Source organism: Mobula hypostoma, chromosome 15 (genome assembly GCF_963921235.1).
Source record: "Mobula hypostoma chromosome 15, sMobHyp1.1, whole genome shotgun sequence".
Classification (NCBI taxonomy): domain Eukaryota; kingdom Metazoa; phylum Chordata; class Chondrichthyes; order Myliobatiformes; family Myliobatidae; genus Mobula; species Mobula hypostoma.
The window spans coordinates 9752394-9776924 of NC_086111.1; the positions used below are offsets into that span (position 1 = coordinate 9752394).

Below are 24531 nucleotides of genomic sequence, written 5' to 3' on the forward strand. Positions count from 1 at the left end.
CCTCCAACCTGATGGCATGAACATTGACTTCTCTAACTTCTGCTAATGCCCCACCTCCCCCTCGTACCCCATCCGTTATTTATTTATATACACACATTCTCTCTCTCTCCTTTTTCTCCCTCTGACTATACCCCTTGCTCATCCTCTGGGTTTTTTCCCCTGTTCCCCCTTTTCCTTCTCCCTGGGCCTCCTGTCGCATGATCCTCTCATATCCCTTTTGCCAATCACCTGTCCAGCTCTTGGCTCCATCCCTCCCCCTCCTGTCTTCTCCTATCATTTTGGATCTCCCCCTCCCCCTCCCACCTTCAAATCTCTTACTAGCTCTTCCTTCAGTTAGTCCTGACGAAGGGTCTCGGCCCAAAATATCGACTGTACCTCTCCCTAGAGATGCTGCCTAGCCTGCTGCGTTCATCAGCAACTTTGATGCATGTTGCTTGAATTTCCAGCATCTGCAGAATTCCTCGTGTTAACATTCCTCCAGGACCATGGTGCTGGAGGAACGTTGTTTTGTTTTTACTGTGCACTGTACAGAACTGGGAAGTAGGCCAAGGAATGATAGTTGAAATTTCAATTGGACACATGCAAGGTAATTTAAACCAGGGTGGTAAAGTGTTGCAGAACAGAGACCTAGAGGTACCAATATGTAGTTTCCTGAAAGTGATAGAACAGGTAGACGGTGGAGAAGAATGTTTGCCCTCATTAGCATTGGGATGTCACGTTGCATCTGTAGATGGAGTTCTGCATAGACACTGCTGTGTCTTCATGATTGTCTTGGGGCCAGGACAGGTCATCCAAGATGTTGACACCCAGGGATTTGAAGTGTTTACTCTCTCCACACTGAAGAATGAGGAAGCTGTAGAAATAAACAACCCAGCTGAGCTGATAAAACATTGAGGACAGACAACGATAGATATCCTGACCAATATCTGCAAAAAAATCTGGCAGACCAGGGAATGGCCACACCTGAGACAAAATCATTCATCATCATTCACCACAAGAAAGGCAAATTACAGCAGTGCCAGAATTATAGAACCATAAGTGTTATCAGCCAGGCAAGCTATGTTGAAAGTCATCTTGAACAGACTGAAACCACAGGCAGAAGAAGTAATCGCCAAAGAGCAGGCTGGATTCAGAAGTGGAAGAAGTAAAAAAACATATATCCAACCCTCAAGTCCTCAAGTACTACACAAGAAATACAACCAACATCAACAGGACATCTTCTGCCTGTTGGTAGACTTCAAGAAGAATAGTGAGTTAATCTCATGAATTAATAGTGAACAGGTCAAAAGTCATGGCTGCATAGTGAATACCTTCTAATGAGCTAATAGTGGTTACATAGTAAATACTGTAGAAAATAAAATATGTGCATTTACATTTTCCAATACCTCCTTTCACCGATAGCATTGACGGGCTGGCAGGAAAGGAGGATGAATTGGCCAGCTTTGTGAACTGATTGGAAAACATACCAGAGAAAAACAACCTGAAGAGAAACAGTGCAGAGCTAATCACGACAAAAACACAGTTAGTGGACAAGAACTGGAGACTGTCAAACGGTTCAAATATTTTGGTGCCATCATCAACCAAAAATGATCACGAGGCCTGAATCGTCGACTGTACTCTTTTCCCAGTTGCTGCCTGGCCTGTTGAGTTCCTCCAGCATTTTGTGTGTGTTGGTCAATGTTCTACGTTTGATCTTTGTGTGCAGTTCCGTTTTATTCAAAGCTTTCAGACTGCGCCTTGCTCGTTAACGGCCATTGCCCTTTTAAGAGGAGTGCAATTTGGCAGGAAGTATTTTCTTCAGCTCCCTGTCCAATCAATACAGTCAGTCGGTGTTACGGAGAGCGGTCGGGCCAGGCAGGTAAGCGAGAGCAGGTAAAAAAGTGTAATTGGACAAGGTTAATAGCCGACAGTCAGTGGGGTTGGATGACCGGGGTGGTGGGGGAGGGGGGAATGCTGGTAGGCGTACTGTTTGCAGTTAAACCGACCTTCAGTCCGACAGACGTTCAAACAGGGGCAAGCGGGTACTGTTTGAGTAACTGGTGATCCAGGTTGGAAATTATTCAGGAAAAGGTTAATTTCTATTACAATGAATGATCCAGAGGAGAAGGACCTGGGTCTCCCCATTGTGCGCAGATCGCTTTAAGAGAGTATTCGGGATTAACCGTACCCCGTTCTTACGCCTTAAAGTGTTCAATTCCCTTTTTAAAAAAACTGCCCGTGTGGGCCAAAACTTAACTCTTTCTATTCAATAGCTGAACGACTTAGTAAGTTCCTTTGGAATGCAATATTCCAACATTCTTTAGAATGTAGAAGTCCTTCCTCATGGGATAATTTCTGACATAGATGCAAAATGACAAAAGCGAAAGTGAAACTTATTGAAGTTGATGCTGTTATTGCTTGGAAAAGAAAAATGAAAGTACTCTCTGCTTTTGACTGGAAATTCCCGTGTTACCTTCAAGAAGCAAATCTATATGGATTTTAATTTGTCATATCAAATGAGATGAATTTTGCTGTGGTGTAGGAAAAACAATGTCCATACGTGTGCAGGACTTTAAAAAAAGATTAGAAAAGATCTTTATTTGTCACATACATTGAAATGAGTTGTGTCAAATCAACTCAACAAGAAAGTCAAAGTAAAATTTTTTATCAGATTACATATATGCCACCACATACAACTGTGGGATTCTTTTCTGCAGTCATACCTAACAAATCTATAGAACAGTAACTAAACACCGGAACTATAAACTGTAAATAAACTGTGAAAATGCGGATATAAATAAACAGTAATAAATTACGAGCATGAAATAACAATATAACAGAGTCCTTAAATGAATGTAGCTACTATATTCCCTTTTGTTCAAGAGCCCGATGGTTGAGGGGGTAATAACTGTTCTTGAACCTGGTGGTGTGGGTCCTGAGGCACCCGTACCTTCTGGCTAATGGCAGCAATGAGAAAAGAGCATGGCCTGGGTGATGAGGATCTTTGATGATGGATTGTGCAGGGCAGTGTGCAAGTGCCGCCACATGTCTGGTGCATAGCATCTGCATAACTCACTAACCTTAACTATATGTCTTTGGAATGTAGGAGGAAACCGGAACAGCCAAAGGAAATCCATGTGGTTACAGGGAAAACATACAACCCCTTACAGACAGTGGCGGAAATTGAACACTGATCTTACAGCTGGTTCTATAAAGTGATTCCGTAACCACAGTGCTACCATGCTGCCCCTTACAGACAGCAGTGGGAATCAAACCCCAATCTTACAGCTGGTTCTGACACTCTGTACTACTGTGCTGCCTCTTTAATTTACTGTAATTTGCAAATCATAAATTTAGTCACAGTGCACAAAAACAGGACCGTCAAACATCCAGATCCACAACATGATGCAGCCACCACCATGCTTCTGGTGGGGATGGTATGTTTTTGATGATGTGCAGTGCTTGGCTTATGCCAAACTTAGTGTTAAATCTGATGGCCAAAAAGCTCAATTTTGGTTTCATTAGACCATAGAGTCTTCTTCCAGCTGACTTCAGAGTCTACCACATGCCTTCTGGCAAACTCTAGCTGAGATTTCAAATGAATTTTTTTTCAAAAGTGGCTTTCTCTTTGCCACTCTCCCATAAAGTTGTGACTGGTGAAGCCCCTGGCAAAGTTGTTGTATACACAGTCTCTCCCAACTCAGCCACTGAAGTTTGTAACTACTCCAGAGTTGTCATAGGACTCTTACAAAGTTTTTTCACTACGGAAAAGGACCTTGGCTATTGTAGGGATGACTTGCAGTGGACTGAAAAGCTTGAGCATATAGACATTAAGAAAGAGGATGTGTGGGAGCTTTTAGAAATCGTCAGGTTGGATAAGTCTCTGGAACTGGACGAGATATAACCCAGGCTACTGTGGGAAGCGAGGGAGGAGATTAGTGACCCTCTGGCAATGATCTTTGTATCAACAATGGGGACGGGAGAGGTTCCGGAGGATTGGAGGGTTGTAGATGTTGTTCCCTTATTCAAGAAAGTGAGTAGAGATAGCCCAGGAAATTATAGACCAGTGAGTCTTACTTGATGGAGAAGATCCTGAGAGGCAGGATTTACGAACATTTGGAGAGGCATAATATGATTAGGAATAGCTAGCATGGATTTGTCAAAGGAAGTTTGTGCCTTACGAGCCTGATTGAATTTTTTGAGGATGTGACTAAATACATTGATGAAGGTAGAGCAGTAGATGTAGTGTATAAGATTTCAGCAAGGCATTTGATAAGGTCCCCCATGCAAGGCTTATGGAGAAGGTAAGGAGGCATGGGATCCAAGGGGACTCAGAATTTGCTTGCCCACAGAAGGCAAAGAATGGTTGCCTCTCATCATATACACCTCTATCAGGTCACCTCTCAATCCTCCATCGCTCCGAGGAGAAAAGGCCAAGTTCACTCAACCTATTCTCATAAGGCATGCTCCCCAATCTAGGCAACATCTTTGTAAATCTCTTCTGCACCCTTTCTGTAGTGAGGTGACCAGACTGAGCACAGTACTCCAAGTGGGGTCAGACCAGGGTCCTATAAAGCTGTAACATTACCTCTCGGCTCTTGAACTCAGTCCCACAGTTGATGAAGGCCAATGCATTGTATGCCTTCTTAACCACAGAGTCAACCTGTGCAGCAGCTTTGAGTGTCCTATGGACTTGGATCCAAGATCCCTCTAATCCTCCGCACTGCCAAGTGTCTTACCATTAATACTATATTCTGCCATTGTATTTGACGTACCAGAATGAACTGCCTCACACTTACCTGGGTTGAACTCCATCTGCCACTTCTCAGCACAGTTTTGCATCCTATCAATGTCCTGCTGTAACCTCTGACAGCCCTCCACACTATCCACAACACCCTCAAACTTCGTGTCATTAGCAAATTTACTAACCCATCCCTCCACATCCTCATCCAGGTCATTTATAAAAATCACAAAGAGAAGGGATCCCAGAACAGATCCCTGAGACACACCACTGGTTACCAAACTCCATGCAGAATATGACTTGTCTACAACCACTCTTTGCCTTCTGTGGGCAAGCCAATTCTGAATTAAGCACTTTCCGAACTTGTCTGTTCCTATCCCTCTCCGATGCTATGGTAAAGGAGATAGAATTGTGATCACTATCTCCAAAATGCTCTCCCACTGAGACCTGACACCAGACCAGGTTCATTTCCCAATACCAGATCAAGTGCTGCCTCTCCTCTTATAGGCTTATCTACATATTGTGTCAGGAAATGTTCCTGAACACCCCTAACGAAGTCCACCACATCTAAACCCCTTGTCTAGGGAGATGCCAATCAATATTGGGGAAATTAAAATCTCCCACCATGACAACCCTGTTATTGTTGCATCTTTCCGGAATCTGTCTCCCTATCTGCTCCTCGAGGTCCCTGTTACTATTGGGTGGTCTATAAAGAAACATCCAGTAGAGTTGTTGACCCCCTTCCTATTCCTAACTTCCACCCACAGAGACTCAGTAGACAATCCCTCCATGATTTCCTCCTCCTCTGCAGCTGTGACACTATCTCTGATCAGCAGTGCCACGTCCCCACCTCTTTTGCCTCCCTCCCTGTCCTTTCTGAAACATCTAAAGCCTGGCACTCTAAGTAGCCATTCTTGCCCCTGAGCCATCCTAGTCTCTGTATTGGCCGCAACGTCATAGCTCCAAGTACTGTACTGGTCCACGCTCTAAGCTAATCTGCTTTGTTCATGATACTTCTTGCATTAAAGTAGACACATCTCAAACCATCAGGCTGAGCGCATCCCTTCTCTATCACCTGCCTATCCTCCCTCTCACAGTCTATAAGCTTTCGCTAATTGTGAGCCAACCGCCCTTTTCACTGTCTCTTCAGTTTGGCTCCCACCCCCTATCAATTCTAGTTTAAACTCTCCCCAATAGCCTTAGCAAACCTCCCTGCCAGGATATTGGTCCCCTTCAGATTCAACAGCAACCTGTCCTTTTTGTCACTCCTGCCTTAAAAGAAGTCCCAATGATCCGGAAATCTGAATCCCTGTCCCCTGTTCCAAACCCTCAGCTATGCATTTATCCTCCACCTCACTCCATTCCTATACTCGCTGTCACATGGCACAGGCAATAATCCTGAGATTACTACCTTTGAGGTCCTGCTTCTCAACTTCCTTCCTAACTCCCTGTAGTCTGCTTTCAGGACCTCCTCCCTTTTCCTACCTATGATGCCAATATGTACCATGGCCTCTGGCTGTTCACCTTCCCACTTCAGGATATTGTGGACGCGATCAGCAACATCCCAGACCCTGGCAACTGGGAGGCAAACTACCATCCGTGTTTCTTCCATACATCCACATGATCACCTGTCTGACCCCTTAACTGTAGAGTCCCCTATCACTGCTGCCATCCTCTTCCTTTCCCTACCCTTCTGAGCCACAGGGCCAGCTCTATGCCAAAGGTGTGGTCACTGTTGCTTCCCCCAGGTAGGTTATCCCCTGCAACAGTACTCAGACAAGAGTACTTATTGTTAAGGAGGACAGCCACAGGAGTACTCTCTAGTATCTGACTCCTGCCCTTCCCTGTCCTAACTGTTACCCATTTATCTGTTTCCTGAGGTTCCAGTGTGACTACCTGCCTATAGTTCCTCTCTATCACCTCCTCACTTTCCCTGACCAGATGGAAGTCATTCAGCTGCATCTCCTGGTCCCTAAGGAGCTGGAGCTCGACACACCTGGCGCAGATGTGGCCATCCGGGAGGTTGGAATGCTACCAGTCATCCTACATCTGGCACCCAGTACAGAACACCGGCCTCATGGATATACTTCCTATTCCTATTCTTCACAAGGAACTTACCTTGCCTTGACCCATTATCGCCGAAGCCCTGTTGAGCCAAAGTCTTCCTACTCTGACTGCCACTACTCTATCACCCGCTCTGTAAAGCTGTCTTCTTTTTAAATTCTTCCCGCCGGTCTAACTCGCTGACATACATGCATCTTTGCCATCATGCCTCAATCAAACTGCTGAAGAAAAAATTATCTCTCGTTTTACTAAATATGTGACCCAAAACCAATTGGCTGCACCAGTGATGATTTGGTGTGTCACATTAAGTACTTATGCAATCAGTTATTTTGTGTTTTGTATTTGTAATTCATTTAGATCACTTAGTAGCAATCTGTTTTCACTTTGACACAAAAGTGTCTTTTTCTGTTGTTCAGTGTCAAAAGAGATGAATTAAATCCGCTGTGATTCAATGTTGTAAAACAAGAAAACATGAAAACTTACAAGGGTTGTGAATACTTTTTATAGGTGCTGTATCACGAACTGCTGAGTGAACAAGTTCCCCTCAGTTTACCTTTAAATATTTCATCTATTATTTCATTGAAGTATTTTTATAGGAGTACATTTGCAACCTGAGTGCTAAAATGGAAAAGTGATGTTCGAAAGGATCACAAAGAAAAAGTAGAAGAGAGAGGTCATACCAAATGTTGTAAGTGGGACTAATAAGAAGAACACAGAGATAAAGGGTTTAGGAATGACTTTCCAGATCCTGTGATTTAGGAGACTTCAATACAGGCTCTAGAAGGAGAAGTAGATTGGACCTAAAAATAGGGTCAAAAACTAACCCAACAAATGCATAAACTCTTGGTTCAAAGCTCTAAATAAATTTATTATCGAAGTATGTATATACTACCTGAGATTCATTTTCTTGCGGGCAATCACAGTAGATCCAAAGAAATACAATACAATTAATGTAAAGCCAATGTACAAAAAAAGACAAACAGCAAATACAAAAAAAGTAATACATAAATATTGGAAACATGAGTTGTAGAGTCCTTGAGTGTGAGTCTGCAGGTTGTCGAGTCAGTTTAGTTTAGAAGTAGGTGAAGTTATCCACACTGGTTCAGGTGCCTGATGGTCATATAGTAATAACTATTCATGGACCTGGTGGAGTGGGACAACCTTCCCAATGGCAGCAGTGAGATGAGAGCATGGCCTGGATGTCATCCTGATCTAGGTATCTTGCCCTTCCAACCCATATAAACCAAAGTGCTCATAGCCAGTACTGGCACAGCCTCCTTGACAAACTGTACACAACACTTCTCTATCAAAAAGGATTCAGTTCTGACTTCAGCAAAATTTTAATCTGTTCTCTGTTTCTTTCAGATTTTGATACCATGGAGACTCCTGTAGATTCATCAGATATTGATGAAGGATTATATTCCAGACATCTGTAAGTAGGATTGGAAGCAAAACCATTAAAAGAATGGCACTCAGGTGGCAGCAATGTGCAGGGATGTCAAGTTTAATTTTATTGTCATTCAATCATATATAAGGTGCAAAACACAGCCCACACAGCACATATAGTTATGATCTAGCACAGGGATCCCCAACCTTTTTTGCACCGCGGACCGGTTTAATATTGACAATATTCTTGTGGACTGGCCAACCGGGGCGATGGGGGTGGTGTTCAAGTAGGGTTAAACTCACCTCAGCATGTCTTTTACAGTTAGAATTGCCAACTTTCTCACTCCAAAATAAGGAACAAAAGTAGCAGTCAAATCCCAGGACACTTTACCCCAGGAAAGACTACCATGACCATGAAACCTTGCGCAGGCACCTGTGTGCGCATGCATAACGTGTGCATGTGATGAGCACATGCGTGTATGTGCCAATTTTTCCCCCACAAATTGGTTTTGCTTTCATCTTCCCGACTATACTGTACATAAATTATTTCTACTTTATATAGGCTGTGTATTTATCATATCATTCCTGCTTTCACTATACGTTAGTGTTATTTATTTTCGGTTTTATGTGTTATTTGGTATGATTGGTTAGGTTATTTTTTGGGTCTGGGAACGCTCAAAAAATTTTCCCATGTAAATTAATGGTAATTGCTTCTTCGCTTTACGCCATTTGGGCACGAAAGGTTTCATAGGAACACTCTACCTTAGCGGGAGAAATACGGGACAAAGGCGGTCCCGTATGGGACAAACCAATTTAGCACAATGTACGGGATGTCCTGGCAAATACAGGACAGTTGGCAACCCTATGTTCAAGTTCAACGGTGCGTGACAGGGAATGAGGAAAGGTGCAGCTGACTCATATCGTTTCCTCACGGCCCGGTAGAACATGCTTTGCGGCCCGGTACTGGTCCGCGGCCTGGTGGTTGGGGACCGCTGATCTAGCACATACAGTCATATTAACACAAGGGACCTGAGTGGCACAGCCTGAAGATTGCCAAGTTGACATAAAGAGTGAGGTGCATGTTTATGTAAGCCAGGAAAATGTTACTGTCACTACTATAATAAAACAGCAGTCATATAAGTATGTGAAACAGCAGCAATAAAAGATGAAAGGTGACCAGTGTGTCTGTGAGTTGGATGTGGGGTGAGGTGGCAGGGTCAGCAAGGTCAAGTTGAGTCTTTAATATCCATTAAATGCTTACCGTGTCATTTTCTTGAACAAGTTTCTTGGTGCTTCTTTGTTTTGTGGCTGTCTGAGAGGACGAATCTCAGAGTTGTATTCTGTATACATACTTTGATAATAAATATACTTTCAATCTTTGACGGAAAAAAAATTGACATGTCAGAATGTAATCCCTCAGTAACTAAAAGAGAGGGTCATTACAGGTTTTATTCTGTAATGTTCTCAATTCCATTGGGTTTGCAATTACAAACACAAGAGATGCTGGAAATCCAAAGTCTGTCTCTCTGTCTCTTTGTCTCTCTGTCTCCCTGTCCCTCACTTTCTCACTCTCACACACAGAGTTTATGATCAAAGTACATATATGTCACCACATAATAGCCTGCAATTCATTTTCTTGCAGGCATTCACAGTAAATAGAAAGAAATACAATGGAACCAATGAAAAACTGCATAAAGCAAAGACAGACAGACAACCAATGTTCAACAGACAATAAACTGAGTCAGGTTTAATATCACTAGCATTTGTCATGAAATTTGTTGTTTCACAGCAGCAGGACATTACAATACATAATAAAAACTTTTGAACTACATTAAGAAATATATATATTAAAATTAAATGTACAAAAAGAGAGCAAAAAGAAAGAAACAGAAGTCATGAGGTAGTGTTCATGGGTTCATTGTCCATTCAGAAATCTGATATGGCGAAGGGGAAGAAGTTTTTCCTAAAATGCTGAGCGTATATCTTCAGGTTCTTCTACCTCCTCCCTGTTGATAGCAATGAGAAGGGGGCATGTCCTGGGTGATGAGGGTCCGTATTGATGACCTCTTAAAGATGTTAATGCTAGTACCCATGATGAAGCTGACTGAGTTTACAACTTTCTGCATCTTTTTTCGATCATGTGCAATGGCCCCTCCATATCGGTTAGTATGTTCTCCACATTACATCTGCAGAAATTTCGAGTGTCTTTGGCGACATACCAAGTCTCCTCAAACCCCTAATGAAATCTACCCACTGTCGTGCCTTCTTTGTAATTGCATCAATATGTTGGGTCCAGGCTAGATTCTCAGAGATCTTGACACCCAGGCACTTGAAACTGCTTACCCTTTCCACTTCTGATCCCTCAACGAGAACAGGTGTATGTTCACTTAACCTCCCCTTGTAGCAACTGTGCAAATACAAAAAAAAAAATAAAATAATAATAATGAATGAACAATAAATATCAAGAACATGAGATTGAGTTCTTGAAAGTGCGTTCATAGATTATAGAAACAGTTCAGCATTGGAGTTGAGTGAAGTTATCCCCTCTGGTTCAAGAACCTGATGGTGTCGCTTAAGGGTTTGTTAAACACAGGAATATGCAGGGAATGGAGGGATATGGATCATGCCCAGGCAGAAGAGATTTATTTTAATTTAGTATCATGTTCAGCTTGGACGCTGTGGGCTGAAAGGCCAGTTCCTGTGCGATACTGTTCTATCGTCTAATTGATAACTGTTTTTGAAAGCTGCTAGGTAATCTGTTTACTACACCCTTCCTTGGGGAATGCTCAAAGTAAATTTATTATCAAAGTATATATACATCACCATATACAAACCCGAGATTCATTTTCTTGTGGGCATTCGTAGTAAATACAAGCAACACAATAGAATCAAGGAACGACCACAGCCACAGGACAAACAATCAAAGTGCAAAAGACGACAAACTTTGCAAATACAAAAAAACAATCAATATATCAATAAATATCCGGAACTTGAGTTATTACAGTGTTTAAAAGTGAATCCATAGATTGTGAAATCAGTTCAGTATTGGGGTGGGAGAAATTGTCCCCTCTTGTTCAAGAACCTGGTGGTTGAGGAGTAAAGGGTTCCAAAGGTTCACTGCCCTCTGTGCGAAGAAATTTCTCCTCATCTAACAAACAATCTTCCAGATGTAATAGTGGCCAGAGGACCTAGGGTAACGGAGGAACTGAAGGAAATTCACATTAGGCAGAAAATGGTGTTGGATAGACTGATGGGACTGGCTGATAAATCCCCAGGGCCTGATGGTCTGCATTCCAGGGTACTTAAGGAGGTGGTTCTAGAAATCGTGGACACATTGGTAATCTTTTTCCAGTGTTCTATAGATTCAGGATCAGTTCCTGTGGATTGGAGGGTAGTTAGTGTTATCCCACTTTTTAAGAAAGGCGGGAGAGAGAAAACTGGGAATTATAGACCAATTAGCCTGATATCAGTGGTGGGGAAGATGCTGGAGTCAATTATAAAAGATGAAATAGTGGCACATCTGGATAGCAGTAACAGGATCGGTCCAAGTCAGCACAGATTTACAAAGGGGAAATCATGCTTGCCTAATCTTCTGGAATTTTTTGAGGATGTAACTATGAAAATAGACAGGGGAGAGCCAGTGGATGTAGTGTACCTGGACTTTCAGAAAGCCTTTGATAAGGTCCCACATAGGAGATTAGTGGGCAAAATTGAAGCACGTGGTATTGGGGGTAGGGTACTGACATAGATAGAAAATTGTTTGGCAGACAGGAAACAAAGAGTAGGGATTAACGGGTCCCTTTCAGAATGGAGGGCAGTGACTAGTGGGGTACTGCAAGGCTCGGTGCTGAGACCGCAGCTATTTACAATATACATTAATGATTTAGATGAAGGGATTAAAAGGAATATTAGCAAATTTTCAGATGACACAAAGCTGGGTGGCAGTGTGAAACGTGAGGAGGATGTTATGAGAATGCAGGGTGACTTGGACAGGTTGGGTGAGTGGGCAGATGCAGTTTAATATGGATAAATGTGAGGTTATCCACTTTGGTGGCAAGAACAGGAAGGCAGATTACTATCTGAATGGTGTCAAGTTAGGAAAAGGTGAAGTACAATGAGATCTAGGTGTCCTTGTTCATCAGTCACTGAAAATAAGCATGCAGGTACAGCAGGCAGTGAAGAAAGCTAATGGCATGTTGGCCTTCATAACAAGGGGAGCTGAGTATAGCAGCAAAGAGGTCCTTCTGCAGTTGTACAGGGCCCTGGTGAGGCCACACCTGGAGTATTGTGTGCAGTTTTGGTCTCCAAATTTGAGGAAGGACATTCTTGCTATTGAGGAAGTGCAGCGTAGGTTCACGAGGTTAATTCCCGGGATGGCGGGACTGTCATATTTTGAAAGATTAGAGCGACTGGGCTTGTATAAACTAGAATTTAGAAGGATGAGAGGGGATCTGATTGAAACATATTAGATTATTCAGGGATTGGACATGCCAGAGGCAGGAAACATGTTTCCAATGTTAAGGAGTCCAGAACCAGAGGCCACAGTTTAAGAATAAGGGGTAGGCCATTTAGAACGAAGTTGAGGAAAATCTTTTTCACCCAGAGAGTTGTGGATCTGAGGAATGCTCTGCCTTAGAAGGCAGTGGAGGCCAATTCTCTGGATGCTTTCAAGAAAGAGTTAGATAGAGCTCTTAATTGACCTTTTCCAAACTTATTTTATTTCTTTGTAATATTGGTTGAGAGGAACAGAGTTGTTGACACTAAGGTTTTCTCTTTTTTATGATGTTACAAAACAGCCCATGTCTTTTTTTTTAGTTGATTAATTCTGTTTAGATTAGTTTTTTGGGGGGCTATAATTTTTTTTTCCTTTTTCATGATTTTTTTAAGGTATTTTTCTTTGTTTTATATTGTTCATCTGTATCCTATATGATTGGGAGTTTTATCATTTAAGTGTCAACTGGCTTTATAAGTACTTGTGTTCATTATAACAATGTATTCCCAGTAACTTTGTACCATTACCATGTTATGTTTATTTTTATGAAACTAATAAAAAGATAGAAAAAGAAAAGAAAGAGCTCTTAAAGATAGTGGAGTCAAGGGATATGGGTAGAAGGCAGGAAAGGGGTACTGATTGTGGATGATCAGCCATGATCACAGTGAATGGTGGTGCTTGATCAAAGGGCTGAATGGCCTACTCCACCTATTGTCCATTGTCTATTGTCTAAGTCTTAAAGGGCCTACACCTTATTCTGAGTCTGTGAACTCTACTGCACCCCCAATTCATGTCTCACCAGCCAGAAGAAACAAGCTCACCCTTGCATCTAGTCCAAATATTGTAAGTCTCAAAAACATCTCCACTCAGCTAAAATCTAGAGAGTACAGGACTGATATTTCATCATACAGTAAAACCACCAATCCCTGAACCAGCCTTGGGAATCTTTGCAAATCTCCTTCTCTGTTAACTACATCCTGCTTTGGGGAAAGAGACATTATAGAGGAGTTTCTAATCATAAGAGGCACAGATAGTGTGAGTCTACACAGTCCTTTCCCCAATGGTTGGGAATCGGGAACTAGAGCGCTTAGGTTTAAGCTAGAGGGGAAAGATTTAGAAGGGGCCCAAGAATCAACTTCTTCATACAGAGTGTGGTCTGTATATGGAATAAGCTGTCAGAAGTGTTTGAGGTGAGTACATTTAACAGGGACTTAGGCAGGTACATCGATGAAAAACGTTTAGAGGAGTGTGAGTCAAATACAGGCAAATGGGACTGGCTTAGATAGGTATGCTGGTCAGCCTGGACAAGATGGAATGAAGGTACTCTTTCTGTGCTATCTGACTCTATAACCAAAACTCTGTCAAGTATTCCAGATCCAATTGCAGTAAGATTAATTGCAGTAAAACATATTTTCGTGGGTACAAAATCCTCTTGTATAAAAGGGCTTTGCTTATTGCTTGTTACACTTGCATGTTGTTCCAAGTGACTTGAGTACAAGGACACCCAGGCCCTTGTGAACATCAATGCCACCCAGTTTCCCAGTCAAGGAGTGAAAGTGTGAAATCTCTCTGGCAGGTATGTGCTGGGCCATGAGGCCATGAGGCAAATGAAGAACGCAAATGTGCTGATCTCTGGGATGCGAGGGCTTGGTGTTGAGATCGCTAAAAATATCATCCTTGGAGGAGTCAAATCAGTAACAATTCATGATGAAGGGACTGCAGAGTGGAGCGATCTTTCCTCTCAGGTTGGTGACCACTATCATAAACTAACACACAGATATTCTGAAAATACATAGCAGTGTAGTCAGCCTCTGTGGCGAGAAAAATTAACAATGGTTCAGGTTCATGACCAGCATAAGTCCGGGAGCTGACTCTGCCTGTGTTCGTGGACAATGGAAAAAATTAAAGGAAAATCAAAAAGCTTGCATAAAAGGAGAACTTCGCAGGTGCTTGGACATTCCCGAGACCCAATCAGCAGTGGGAACAGAGGACAGCAAATTGAAAGTACAGAAGGGGCAAGCGGGTCAGGGTAGCCATTGTTGAGACTAGGCTAGCGATGAGAGTAGAAGCATCAGACTTTGACTTAAGGCTTCGATGAAAAGAAGCTCAAGCCAAAAAAGCAGGTTAGAAGGGTTAAGTTTTTTTCCTTTAGTTATTGCTGATTTGGTCCTGGTTGCCGATTGTACAGTGCAGGTAGGATGGCAGGTATGGCAGTGGAATGCTCCTCTTGTAGGATGTGGGAATTCATGGAACCTGATAGTCACCCTGATGACAACACCTGTGGGAGGTGCAGCTAACTCCAGCTCGTGAAAGACCCCATTAAGGAGCTGGAGCTGGATGTTCTTGGGATCATCCAGAAAGCAAAGCAATTGATAGATATGACTTTTGAGCAGGTGGTTACACCCAGAGTGCAGAATTTGGGGAGTAGATGGGTGAACACCAAGAGAGGTAAAGGGAGAGGGAAGTCAATGCAGGGTTCCCCTGTGGCCATTCCCCTCACCAACAGGTATACCCCTTTGGATACTGCTGAGGGGATGACCTATCTGGGCAAGACAGCAGCAGCCAGACCCATAGCACTGTGGTTGGCTCTGAACCTCAGAAGGGTAGGGTGAAGTCAGGCAGAGCAATAGTCATAGGGGACTCGATAGTTAGGACAGATAGGAGATTCTTTGGCAGAAGAGACACCAGGATAGTGTGTTGCCTCCTGGGTGCTAGGGTTCAGGATGTCTCTGAATGGTTGCAGAATATTCTTGAAGGGGAGGGTGGGTAGCCAGAGGTCGTTGTACATGTTGGTACCAACGACGTAGGCAGGAGAGGGGTAGAGGTCCTGTGCAGTAAGTTTAGGGAGTTAGGAAGGGGGTTGAAGAGAGGACCTCCAACTTGGTAATCTCTGGATTACTACCAGTGCCACGAGCTAGTGAAGGTCCGAACAGGAAGGTAGTACAGATGAATGAGTGGCTGCTGACATGGTGCAGGGGCAGGGTTTCAAGTTCTTGGATCATTGGAACCTTTTCTGGGGAAGGGGTGACCTGTACAAGGATGGGTTGCACCTGAACTGGAGGGGAACAAATATCCTGGGAGGGAGGTTTGCTAATGCTATTGGGTAGGGTTTAAACTAGATTTGCAGGGGGGTAGGAACCAAAGTGAAGAGGCAGAGGATGGGGTGGCTGGTGCACAAGTAGAGATAGCTTGTAGGGATTTTGTGAGGAAGGATAAGCAGATGATAGAACAAAGATGTACTCAGCCAAGTGGTTTAAGATGTGTCTACTTTATTGCAAGCAGTATTATAAACAAGGCAGATGAAGCTAGAGTGTGGGTCAATATGTGGAAGTATGACATTGTGGCCATTACAGAGACTTGGATGTCTCAGTGACAGGAATGGCTGCTGAGTGTGCTGGGCTTTAGATATTTCAAAAAGGACAGGGAAGGAGGCAAAAGGCGGTGGAGTGGCATTGCTAATCAGGGATAGTATCACAGCTGCAGGAATTGTCATAGAGGGATTGACTACTGAGTCATTGTGAGTGGAATTTAGAAACAGGAAGGGGCAATAACTTCCCCCAATAATAACTGAGACATCGAGGAGCAGATATGGAGGCAGATTCTGGAATGGTGCAATAATAATAGGGTTGTTGTGAAGGGTGATTTTAACTTTACTAATATTGACTGGCATCTCCTTAGAGCAAGGGGTTTAGATGGGGTGGAGTTTGTTAGGTGTGTTCAGAAAGGTTTTCTTGATGCAATATGTAGATAAGCCAACTAGAGGCGAGGCTGTACTTGGTACTGGGAAATGAACCTGGTCAGGTGTCAGATCTCTTTGTGGGAGAGCATTTTGAAGATAGTGATCACAATTCTATCTCCTTTACCATAGCACTGGAGAGGGATAGGAGCGGACAATTTGGGGAAAACATTTAATTGGAGCAAGGGAAAATATGATGCTATTTGGCAGGAACTTGGGAACATAAATTGGTAGCAGACTTTCTCAGGGAAATGCATGACAGAAATGTGGCAGATATTCAGGGAACATTTGCATGGCATTCCACATAGGTATGTTCCATTGAAGCAGGGACATGATAGTAGGGTTAAAGAACCATGGTGTACAAAGGATGTAGAAAATCTAGTAAAGAAGAAAAGAAAAGTTCAAGAAAATAGGCAGCATTAGAGCTCTACAAAATTACCAGGGAGCCAGGAAGGAACTCAAGTATGAAGTTAGGAGAGCTAGAAGGGGCCATGAGAAGGCTGTAGTGAGCGGGATTAAGGAAAACCCCAAGGCATTCTGCAAGTATATGAAGAGCAAGAGGATGAGCCGTGTGGGAATAGGTGCACTAGTGGAAACACATGCATGGAGCTGGAGGAGGCTGCAGAGTCTTTACTTCAGTATTCAGAAGTTGCCGGGACCGGATGAGATATACCCAGGCTACTGTGGGAAGTGAGGGAGGAGATTGCTGAGCCTCTGATGATGACCTTTGGATCATCAATAGGGATGGGAGAAGTACCAGAGGATTGGAAGATTGCAAACGGTATTCCTCTGTTCAAGAAAGAGAGTAGAGATAACCCAGGAAATTATAGACAAGTGAGTCTTACTTCAGTGGTGGGCAAGTTGTTGAAGATCTTGAGAGGCAGGATTTATGAGCATTTAGAGAGACATAGTTTGATAAGGATGGTCAGCATGGCTTTGTCAAGGGAAGGTTATGCCTTACGAGCCTGACTGAATTCTTTGAGGATGTAACAAAACACATTGATGAAGGTAGAGCAGATGATGTAGTGTATATGGATTTCATTAAGACATTTCATAAGGTACCCTATGCAAGGCTGCTTCAGAAAGTAATGAGGCATGGGATCCAAGGAGAACTTGCTTTATAGATCCAGAATTGGCTTGCCCACAGAAGGCAAAGGGTGGTTGTCGATGGTTTGTATTCTGCATGGAGGTTGGTGACGAGTGGTGTTCTGCAGGGATCTGTTCTGGGACCCCTACTCTTCGTGATTTTTATAAATGACCTGGATGAGGAAGTGGAGGGATGGATTAGTAAGTTTGCTGATGACACAAAGGTTGGGGGTGTTGTGGATAGTGTGGAAGGCTATCAGAAGTTACAGTGGGACATTGATAGGATGCAGAACTGGGCTGAGAAGTGGCAGATGGACTTCAATCCAGATAAGTGTGAAGTGGTTCATTTCACTAGGTCAACTTTGAAAACAGAGTATAATATTAATGGTAAGACTCTTGGCAGTGTGGAGGATCAGCGAGATCTTGGGGTCCATGTCCATAGGACACTCAAAGCTGCTGCGCAGGTTGACAGTGTTGTAAAGAAGGCATATGTTGTGTCAATATCAAGACCTTAAGACAAAGGAGCAGAAGTCGGCCATTCGGCCCATCAAGTCTGCTCCACCATTTTATCATGAGCTGATCCATTCTCCCATTTAGTCCCACTCCCCCGCCTTCTCACCATAACCTTTGATGCCCTGGCTACTCAGATACCTATCAATCTCTGCCTTAAATACACCCAATGACGTGACCTCCACTGCCACCTGTGGCAACAAATTCCATAGATTCACCACCCTCTGGCTAAAAAAAATTCTACGCATCTCTGTTCTGAATGGGCGCCCTTCAATCCTTAAGTCATGCCCTCTCATACTAATCTCCCCCATCATGGAAAACAACTTTGCCACATCCACTGTGTTGGCATTCATCAACTGTGGGATTGAGTTCAAGAGCCGTGAGGTAATGTTACAGCTATGTAAGAACTTAGTTAGACCCCACTTGGAGTGTGTTCAGTTCTGGTCACCTCACTACAGGAAAGATGTGGATACTATAGAGAGAGTACAGAGGAGATTTACAAGGATGTTGCTAAATTGGAGAGAGTGCATTATGAGAATAGGTTGATTGAACTTGGCATTTTCTCCTTGGAGCGACGGAGGATGAGGGGTGACCTGATAGATGTGTACAAGATGGTGAGAGGCATTGATCGTGTGGATAGCCAGAGGCTTTTCCCCAGGGCTGAAATGGCTAAGATGAGGGGGCACAGTTTTAAGGTGCTTCGAAGTAGGTACAAGGGGGATGTCAGTGGTAATCTTTTTTTACACAGAGAGTGGTGGGTGCATGGAATGCACTCCCAGTGAAAGTGGTAGAGGCAGATACAGCAGGGTCTTTTAAGAAACTCGTGGGTACATGGAGCTTAGAAAAATAGAGGGCTATGTGGTAGGGAAATTCTAGGCAGTTTCTAGAATAGGTTACATGGTCAGCACAACATTGTGGCCGAAAGACCTGTAATGTGCTATAGATCTCTTTGTTTCTATTTTTATCCCTCCTCCTTGTCATCTCTGGGAAGAAGATGATGTAGCAAAATACCGCAGAAGCAGGAAATCTGAAGTAAACCAGAAACTGCTGGAAGTACTTTGCCAGCAAGGTAGCATCTATTGAGAGAGAAACAGAGTTAATGTTTTGGGTCACAGATCTTTCATTGGAACTTGGAAAAGCAAACATTTGTGTTGTAGAGGGAGAGAGATCCATGGTAGGGTGGAGACTAGGATAGTGAAATGTGGAAATGTGGATGGAGCTTGCAGGAGTGGTTACAGGAGCTGGTCTGGATGGAATACCTGGCTGTATGCTCAGAGTCTGTGCAGGGCAGTTGGCCGGGGTCTTCACGGACATTTTCAGTCTGTCCCTGGCCCAGGCAGTTGTCCCCACAAGCTTCAAGATCGCCACCATTGTGCCAGTGCCGAAGCATTCCACTGCCACGGGCCTGAATGACTTCCGCCCAGTTGCACTCACCCCCATCATTGCAAAGTGCTTTGAGAGACTGGTTCTATCACACCTGAAATCCTGTCTGCCCACTACCCTGGACCACCATCAATTTGCCTATCGCACCAATAGGTCAACAGAGGATGCCATCTCCACAGCATTTCACTCTGCCCTGACCCACCTGGACAGCCCCAACTCTAACATCAGCCCTCCAAGATGATCACCAAACTTCGCCAGCTTGGTATCAGCTCATCCCTCCGCAATTGGACCTTGGATGTTGACTAACAGACCCCAATCAATTAAGTTAGACAACCTCTCCTCCTCCGCTCTTACCCTAAACACCAGTGTGCCTCAAAGCTGTGTGCTGAGCCCTCTTCTGTACTCCCTTTGCACCCATGTGAAACCTATGTTCCTGTACATGGTTCTAACTCCTTAATCAAGTTCACAGACAACACCACGGTGGTTGGCCTGATCAGAGGGGATGACGAGACGGCCTACAGGGATGAGGTCGAGCACCTGGCCGCGTGGTGTGCCGACAACAACCTGGCCCTTAACACCCAGAAGACCAAGGAGATCATTGTAGACATCAGGCATGCTAGGAGCCACACTCACATCCCCATCTACATCAACAGAGCTGTAGTGGAGTGTGTATCAAGCTTCAAATTCCTTGGTGTCCACATTTCCAAGGATCTCACCTAGTCCCTGAACTCCTCCATCCTGATCAAAAAGGCAAAACAGTGCCTTTATTTCCTGTGGAGCATGAAGAAAGCTCACCTCTGTCCCAGGATACTGACAGACTTTTACCACTGTACCGTTGACAGCATACTACCAACTGCATCTCAGTGTGGTATGGCAATTGTCCCGTATCGGACCGCAAAGCACTCCAGTGTGTGGTGAAAACTGCCCAGTGGATTATCGGCACCCAATTGCCCACCAACATCTACCATAAACGCTGCCTGGGCAGGGCGAAAAGCATTATCAAGGATGCATCTCACCTTAACCATGGATTTTTTACTCTCCTCCCATCTGGTAGGAACTACAGAAGCCTCCATTCCCGTACCAGCAGGCACAGGAAGAGCTTCTTCCCTGAGGCTGTGACCCTGCTGAACCTCACATCACAGCGCTAAGCAGTATTGCATCCATATTGTACTGTCTCAGTACTTTTATATTTGTGTGCTGTAGCACTTACTTTTTTATTTGCAGTTATTTTGTAAATAACAGTATTCTTTGCATTTCTGGTTAGATGCTAACTGCATTTCATTGGCTTTGTATCTGTACTCGGCACAATGACAATAAAATTGAATCTAATCTAATCTAATGGTAAGGAAGACAAGGAAAAGTGCAAATTCAATGAAACCTGGAAATATCAATGGAGAAGAGAAGGGAAGTGAGATACAAGGTTAAAATAACATAAAATTGTTAAACAGAATGTTGAGTTTGATGTATGCATGTCATACATCAGACTCAAATCCACGATAGTCTGGTGGTTAGCACAATGCTTTACGGTGTCAGCAACCAAGGTTTAATCCCCACCACTGTCTGTAAGGAGTTTGTATATTCTCCCTGGGACCGCATCCTCTCTATGGAATATATGGGTTTTCTTTGGGTGCTCCGGTTTCCTTCCATAGTCCAAAGACCTACCGGATCGGAGGTACACTTGCTCCATTTGTTGAGACACAGTGAAGTACAGCGAAGGAATCTGTGCAGATGTAGAGGGATATCCTAATGTATTTATCCTTTTTTCAGTTTTATCTGACAGAGAGAGATATTGGGGAGAACAGGGCAGAAGCTTCACAGCCGAGCCTTGTTGGACTAAACATTTATGTCCCTGTCTCTTCATACACTGGGAAGCTGACCAACGACATCCTCCAAAATTATCAGGTAGGGTAAATCCATTTTCTGTGCCTTCTCTTGAGTTGGATTGAAGGGGTAAGTTTTTGAGAGATGATATTATCTTCTAGGGAATACATGAGGTCCACAGCGTTGTGGCGAAGTTACCACACTAGGATTCAGAGACCAGGAGTTCAAATTCACCATGGGGTAACTTACTGTACATTCAAGTAATTAAATAAATCTGAAAGCTGAACCTAGAAGGATTTAATCTTTAGACATTCCTGCTGTAAAAAGTAGCAGCATTAGAGTTCAGAGTAGCCAACACTTGCAATTCTCAAAGACAGTCCTGATGCACCTTCAAGCCGATTTGGGTTGTCTTCAGCATTTCCTGAAGATTTTCCTTGGGACCCTGGATCACGAGGTTCAGGAGGTCACTGGCATCACAGCCAGGTGTATGTCACTGTGAACCAATCAATGTTGAGACTGGTGGTATCTTGGTCATTGTGCTGGATGCTGCTGAGAAAGTCACTTCATTGTCATACATATAAGACAATGTTGGAAATCCAGAGCAACACACACAAGTTGCTAGAGGAAGTCAGCAGGTCAGACAGCGTCTATGGAGAGGAATATGGAGTCGACATTTCTGGCTTTTCCAGTCCCGATGAAAGGCCTTGGTCCAAACCATTGACTGTTTATTTCTCTCCTAGTTGCTGTTGTATCACGAATAATCCAGTACTTCACAGGATAGCACCATGGTCGAGCCACCAGTGCAGCTGTCTGACATCTCCAGGGACCCAGGTTTGACCCTGGCCACGTGGAGAAAGTACATAGGCATCTCTACTTCCTCGGGCACTAAAGAAATTGGGGGTGTTCCCATTGACCCTCACCAATTTTAATGGAAATATCGTTGGAAGTATCCTGTCTGGATGCATCACAGCCTGGTATGGCAACAGCTGTGTCTGAGGCTGCAAGAAACTACAGAGTTGTGGACACAGCACCTCCCAGAGACCAGCCCCCCTTCCATGAACTCTGTCTACATTTCTCACTGTATCTGCAGAGCAGCCGGCATAATCAAAGACTTCACACACCCATACCAAACAATCTCTCTTCTCCCCTGTCCCATCGGGCAGGAAGGGCTGTCACCAGGCTCAAAGACTGCATCAATTCCACCGTTATAAGACTATTAAACAGGCCTCCTGCACAGTAAGGCGGACTCCTGACCTCACAATCTACCTTATCGTGGTTTTGCATCTTACTGTCTACCTGCACAGCAGTTTCTCTGTAACTGTAATATTTTATTCTGCATTCTGTTATTGTTTTACCTTGTGCTACCTTGATGTAATGAAATTATCTGTATGGATGGCCTGCAGTACAAGGTACTTCACTGCATCTGTGACACTTTATAAACCCATTTACCAACAACCTCAGAGTCACAGAGAAGTACAGCACAGAAGCGCCCTTCAGCCCATCCAGTTCATGCTGAAACCATTTAGACTGCCTACTCCCATCGACCTCTGCCAGGACTATAGCCCTTCATACCCCTACCATCCACGTACCTGTCCAAACTTCTCTTAAACATTGAAATCATGCTTGCATGCACCACTTCTGCTGACAGCTCATTCCACATTCTCATGACCCTCTGAGTGAAAAAGTTTCTCTTCATGTTCCCCTTAAACTTTTCACCTTTCATCCTTAACCCATGACTTCTGGTTATAGTCCCACCCAACCTCAGTGGAAAAAGCATGCTTACATTTACTCTATCTATAACCCTCATAATTTTGTACACCTCCATCAAATGTTCTTTCAATCTCCTACGTTCTAAAGAATATAGTCCTAACCTATTTAATTTTTCCTTATAACTTGGGTCCTCCAGACCTAGCAACTTCCTCGTAAATTTTCTCTGTACTCTTTCAATCTTGTTTACATCTTCCCTGTAGATAGGTGACCAGAACTGCACACAATACTCCAAATTAGGCCTCACCAATGTCTTATGCAACTTCAACATAACATCCCATCTCCTGTGCTCAATACATTGATTTCCAAAGGCCAATGTGCCAAAAGCTTCATTTACGACCCTAACTACCTGTGACGCCACTTTCAATGAATTATGGACCAGCATTCCCAGATTCCTTTGTTCTACTGCACTCCTCAGTGCTCTACCATTGGATTGGTCTGGCTGTTCACCCTCCTATTTCTCCCACTCAAGAATGCTGAGGACTCAATCCGAAGTGTCCCAGATTCTGGCACCCAGGAGGCAACGTGCCATCCAGGAATCTTGCTCTCACTTACAGAACTTCCTGTCTGTTCCCCTAACTAATGAATCCCCTATCACCACAGAGTGCCTCTTCTCCCCCACCCCCTTCCCTTCTGAGCCACCAAGCCAGACTCTGCCAGAGACCTGACTGCTGTGACTTTCCTCTGTTAGGTCATTCCCACTGACAGTATCCAAAGTGATATACCTGTTGTTGAGGTGGATGGCCACAGGGGTACTCTGCACTGGCTCCTTAACCCCTCTCCACTTCCTGACTGTCACCCTATTTCCTGTGTTCTGCCCCTTGGGTGTAACCTCTCTGTATGTCCTCTCTATCAGCCTCCCAAATGATCTGGAGTTCATTTCGGTTCCAGCTCCAACTCCTTCATGCGGATTGTTAGAATCTACAGCTGGATGCCCTTCTCGCAGTTGTAGTCATCAAGGACACTGGACTTCTCCCTGTCTTCCCACATCCTTCAATAGGAGCATTCAGCTATCCTGCCTGGCAACTCTACTGTTGTAGCTGACCAGATATAAAGAAGGGAAGGGGGAAAAAAACTTTACTGAGAGCTTTTCTTTTTTTTTGCTTTCTCTGACTGAAGTCTAAAAGAGCTAAAGCCTTAAAATCTCCCCTCTAACTCTGTCCACTCCAACGATGGCCGGCTTAAGGGTTTCTTTATTTTTTTATTTAGCAATACAACCTAGAATAGGCCCTTTAGAGCTGCACTGCCCCGCAACCCACCCCCCCCCAATATAACCTTAACCTAATCGCTGGACAATATACAATGACCAATTACCTATTAACTGGTATGCGTTTGTGGGATGTTTCCTCTTGTATCCAAATTGGTGGGTTAATTGGTCACTTACACCTCTGTGGGAGGGGAGTGGAGATGATGACGCTCACCGGTAATCACGTATACCTCTGTGGGATTCTACACTGTCTGTGCCTCCCAGAATTTTATATCTCTAACAGGTTAACCCTCACCCTTCCTTGTCCCAGAGCAAACAAGTCCAGCCTCTCCAAACCCTTCCCATAACTAAAGTCTCCG

The 24531-nt window shown here is 43.9% G+C and overlaps 1 protein-coding gene across 2 annotated transcripts in view; it reads left to right on the forward strand.

Annotated features, from left to right (window-relative positions):
* Window positions 1-1710: 1710 nt before the first annotated feature.
* The window catches only part of LOC134356685 (ubiquitin-like modifier-activating enzyme 1), a 470199-nt gene continuing 447378 nt past the window's right edge, over window positions 1711-24531 (forward strand). Inside the window, exons 1-4 of one of the 2 annotated variants that reach the window (XM_063067717.1) lie at window positions 1711-1858; window positions 8150-8216; window positions 14239-14407; window positions 21145-21279. In XM_063067717.1, the coding sequence (XP_062923787.1) occupies window positions 8161-8216; window positions 14239-14407; window positions 21145-21279 (360 nt within the window). In that variant the 5' untranslated portion in view covers window positions 1711-1858; window positions 8150-8160. Of the gene's footprint in view, window positions 1873-8149; window positions 8217-14238; window positions 14408-21144; window positions 21280-24531 lie in introns of both variants that reach the window. The other variant, XM_063067718.1, reaches the window with a different exon arrangement.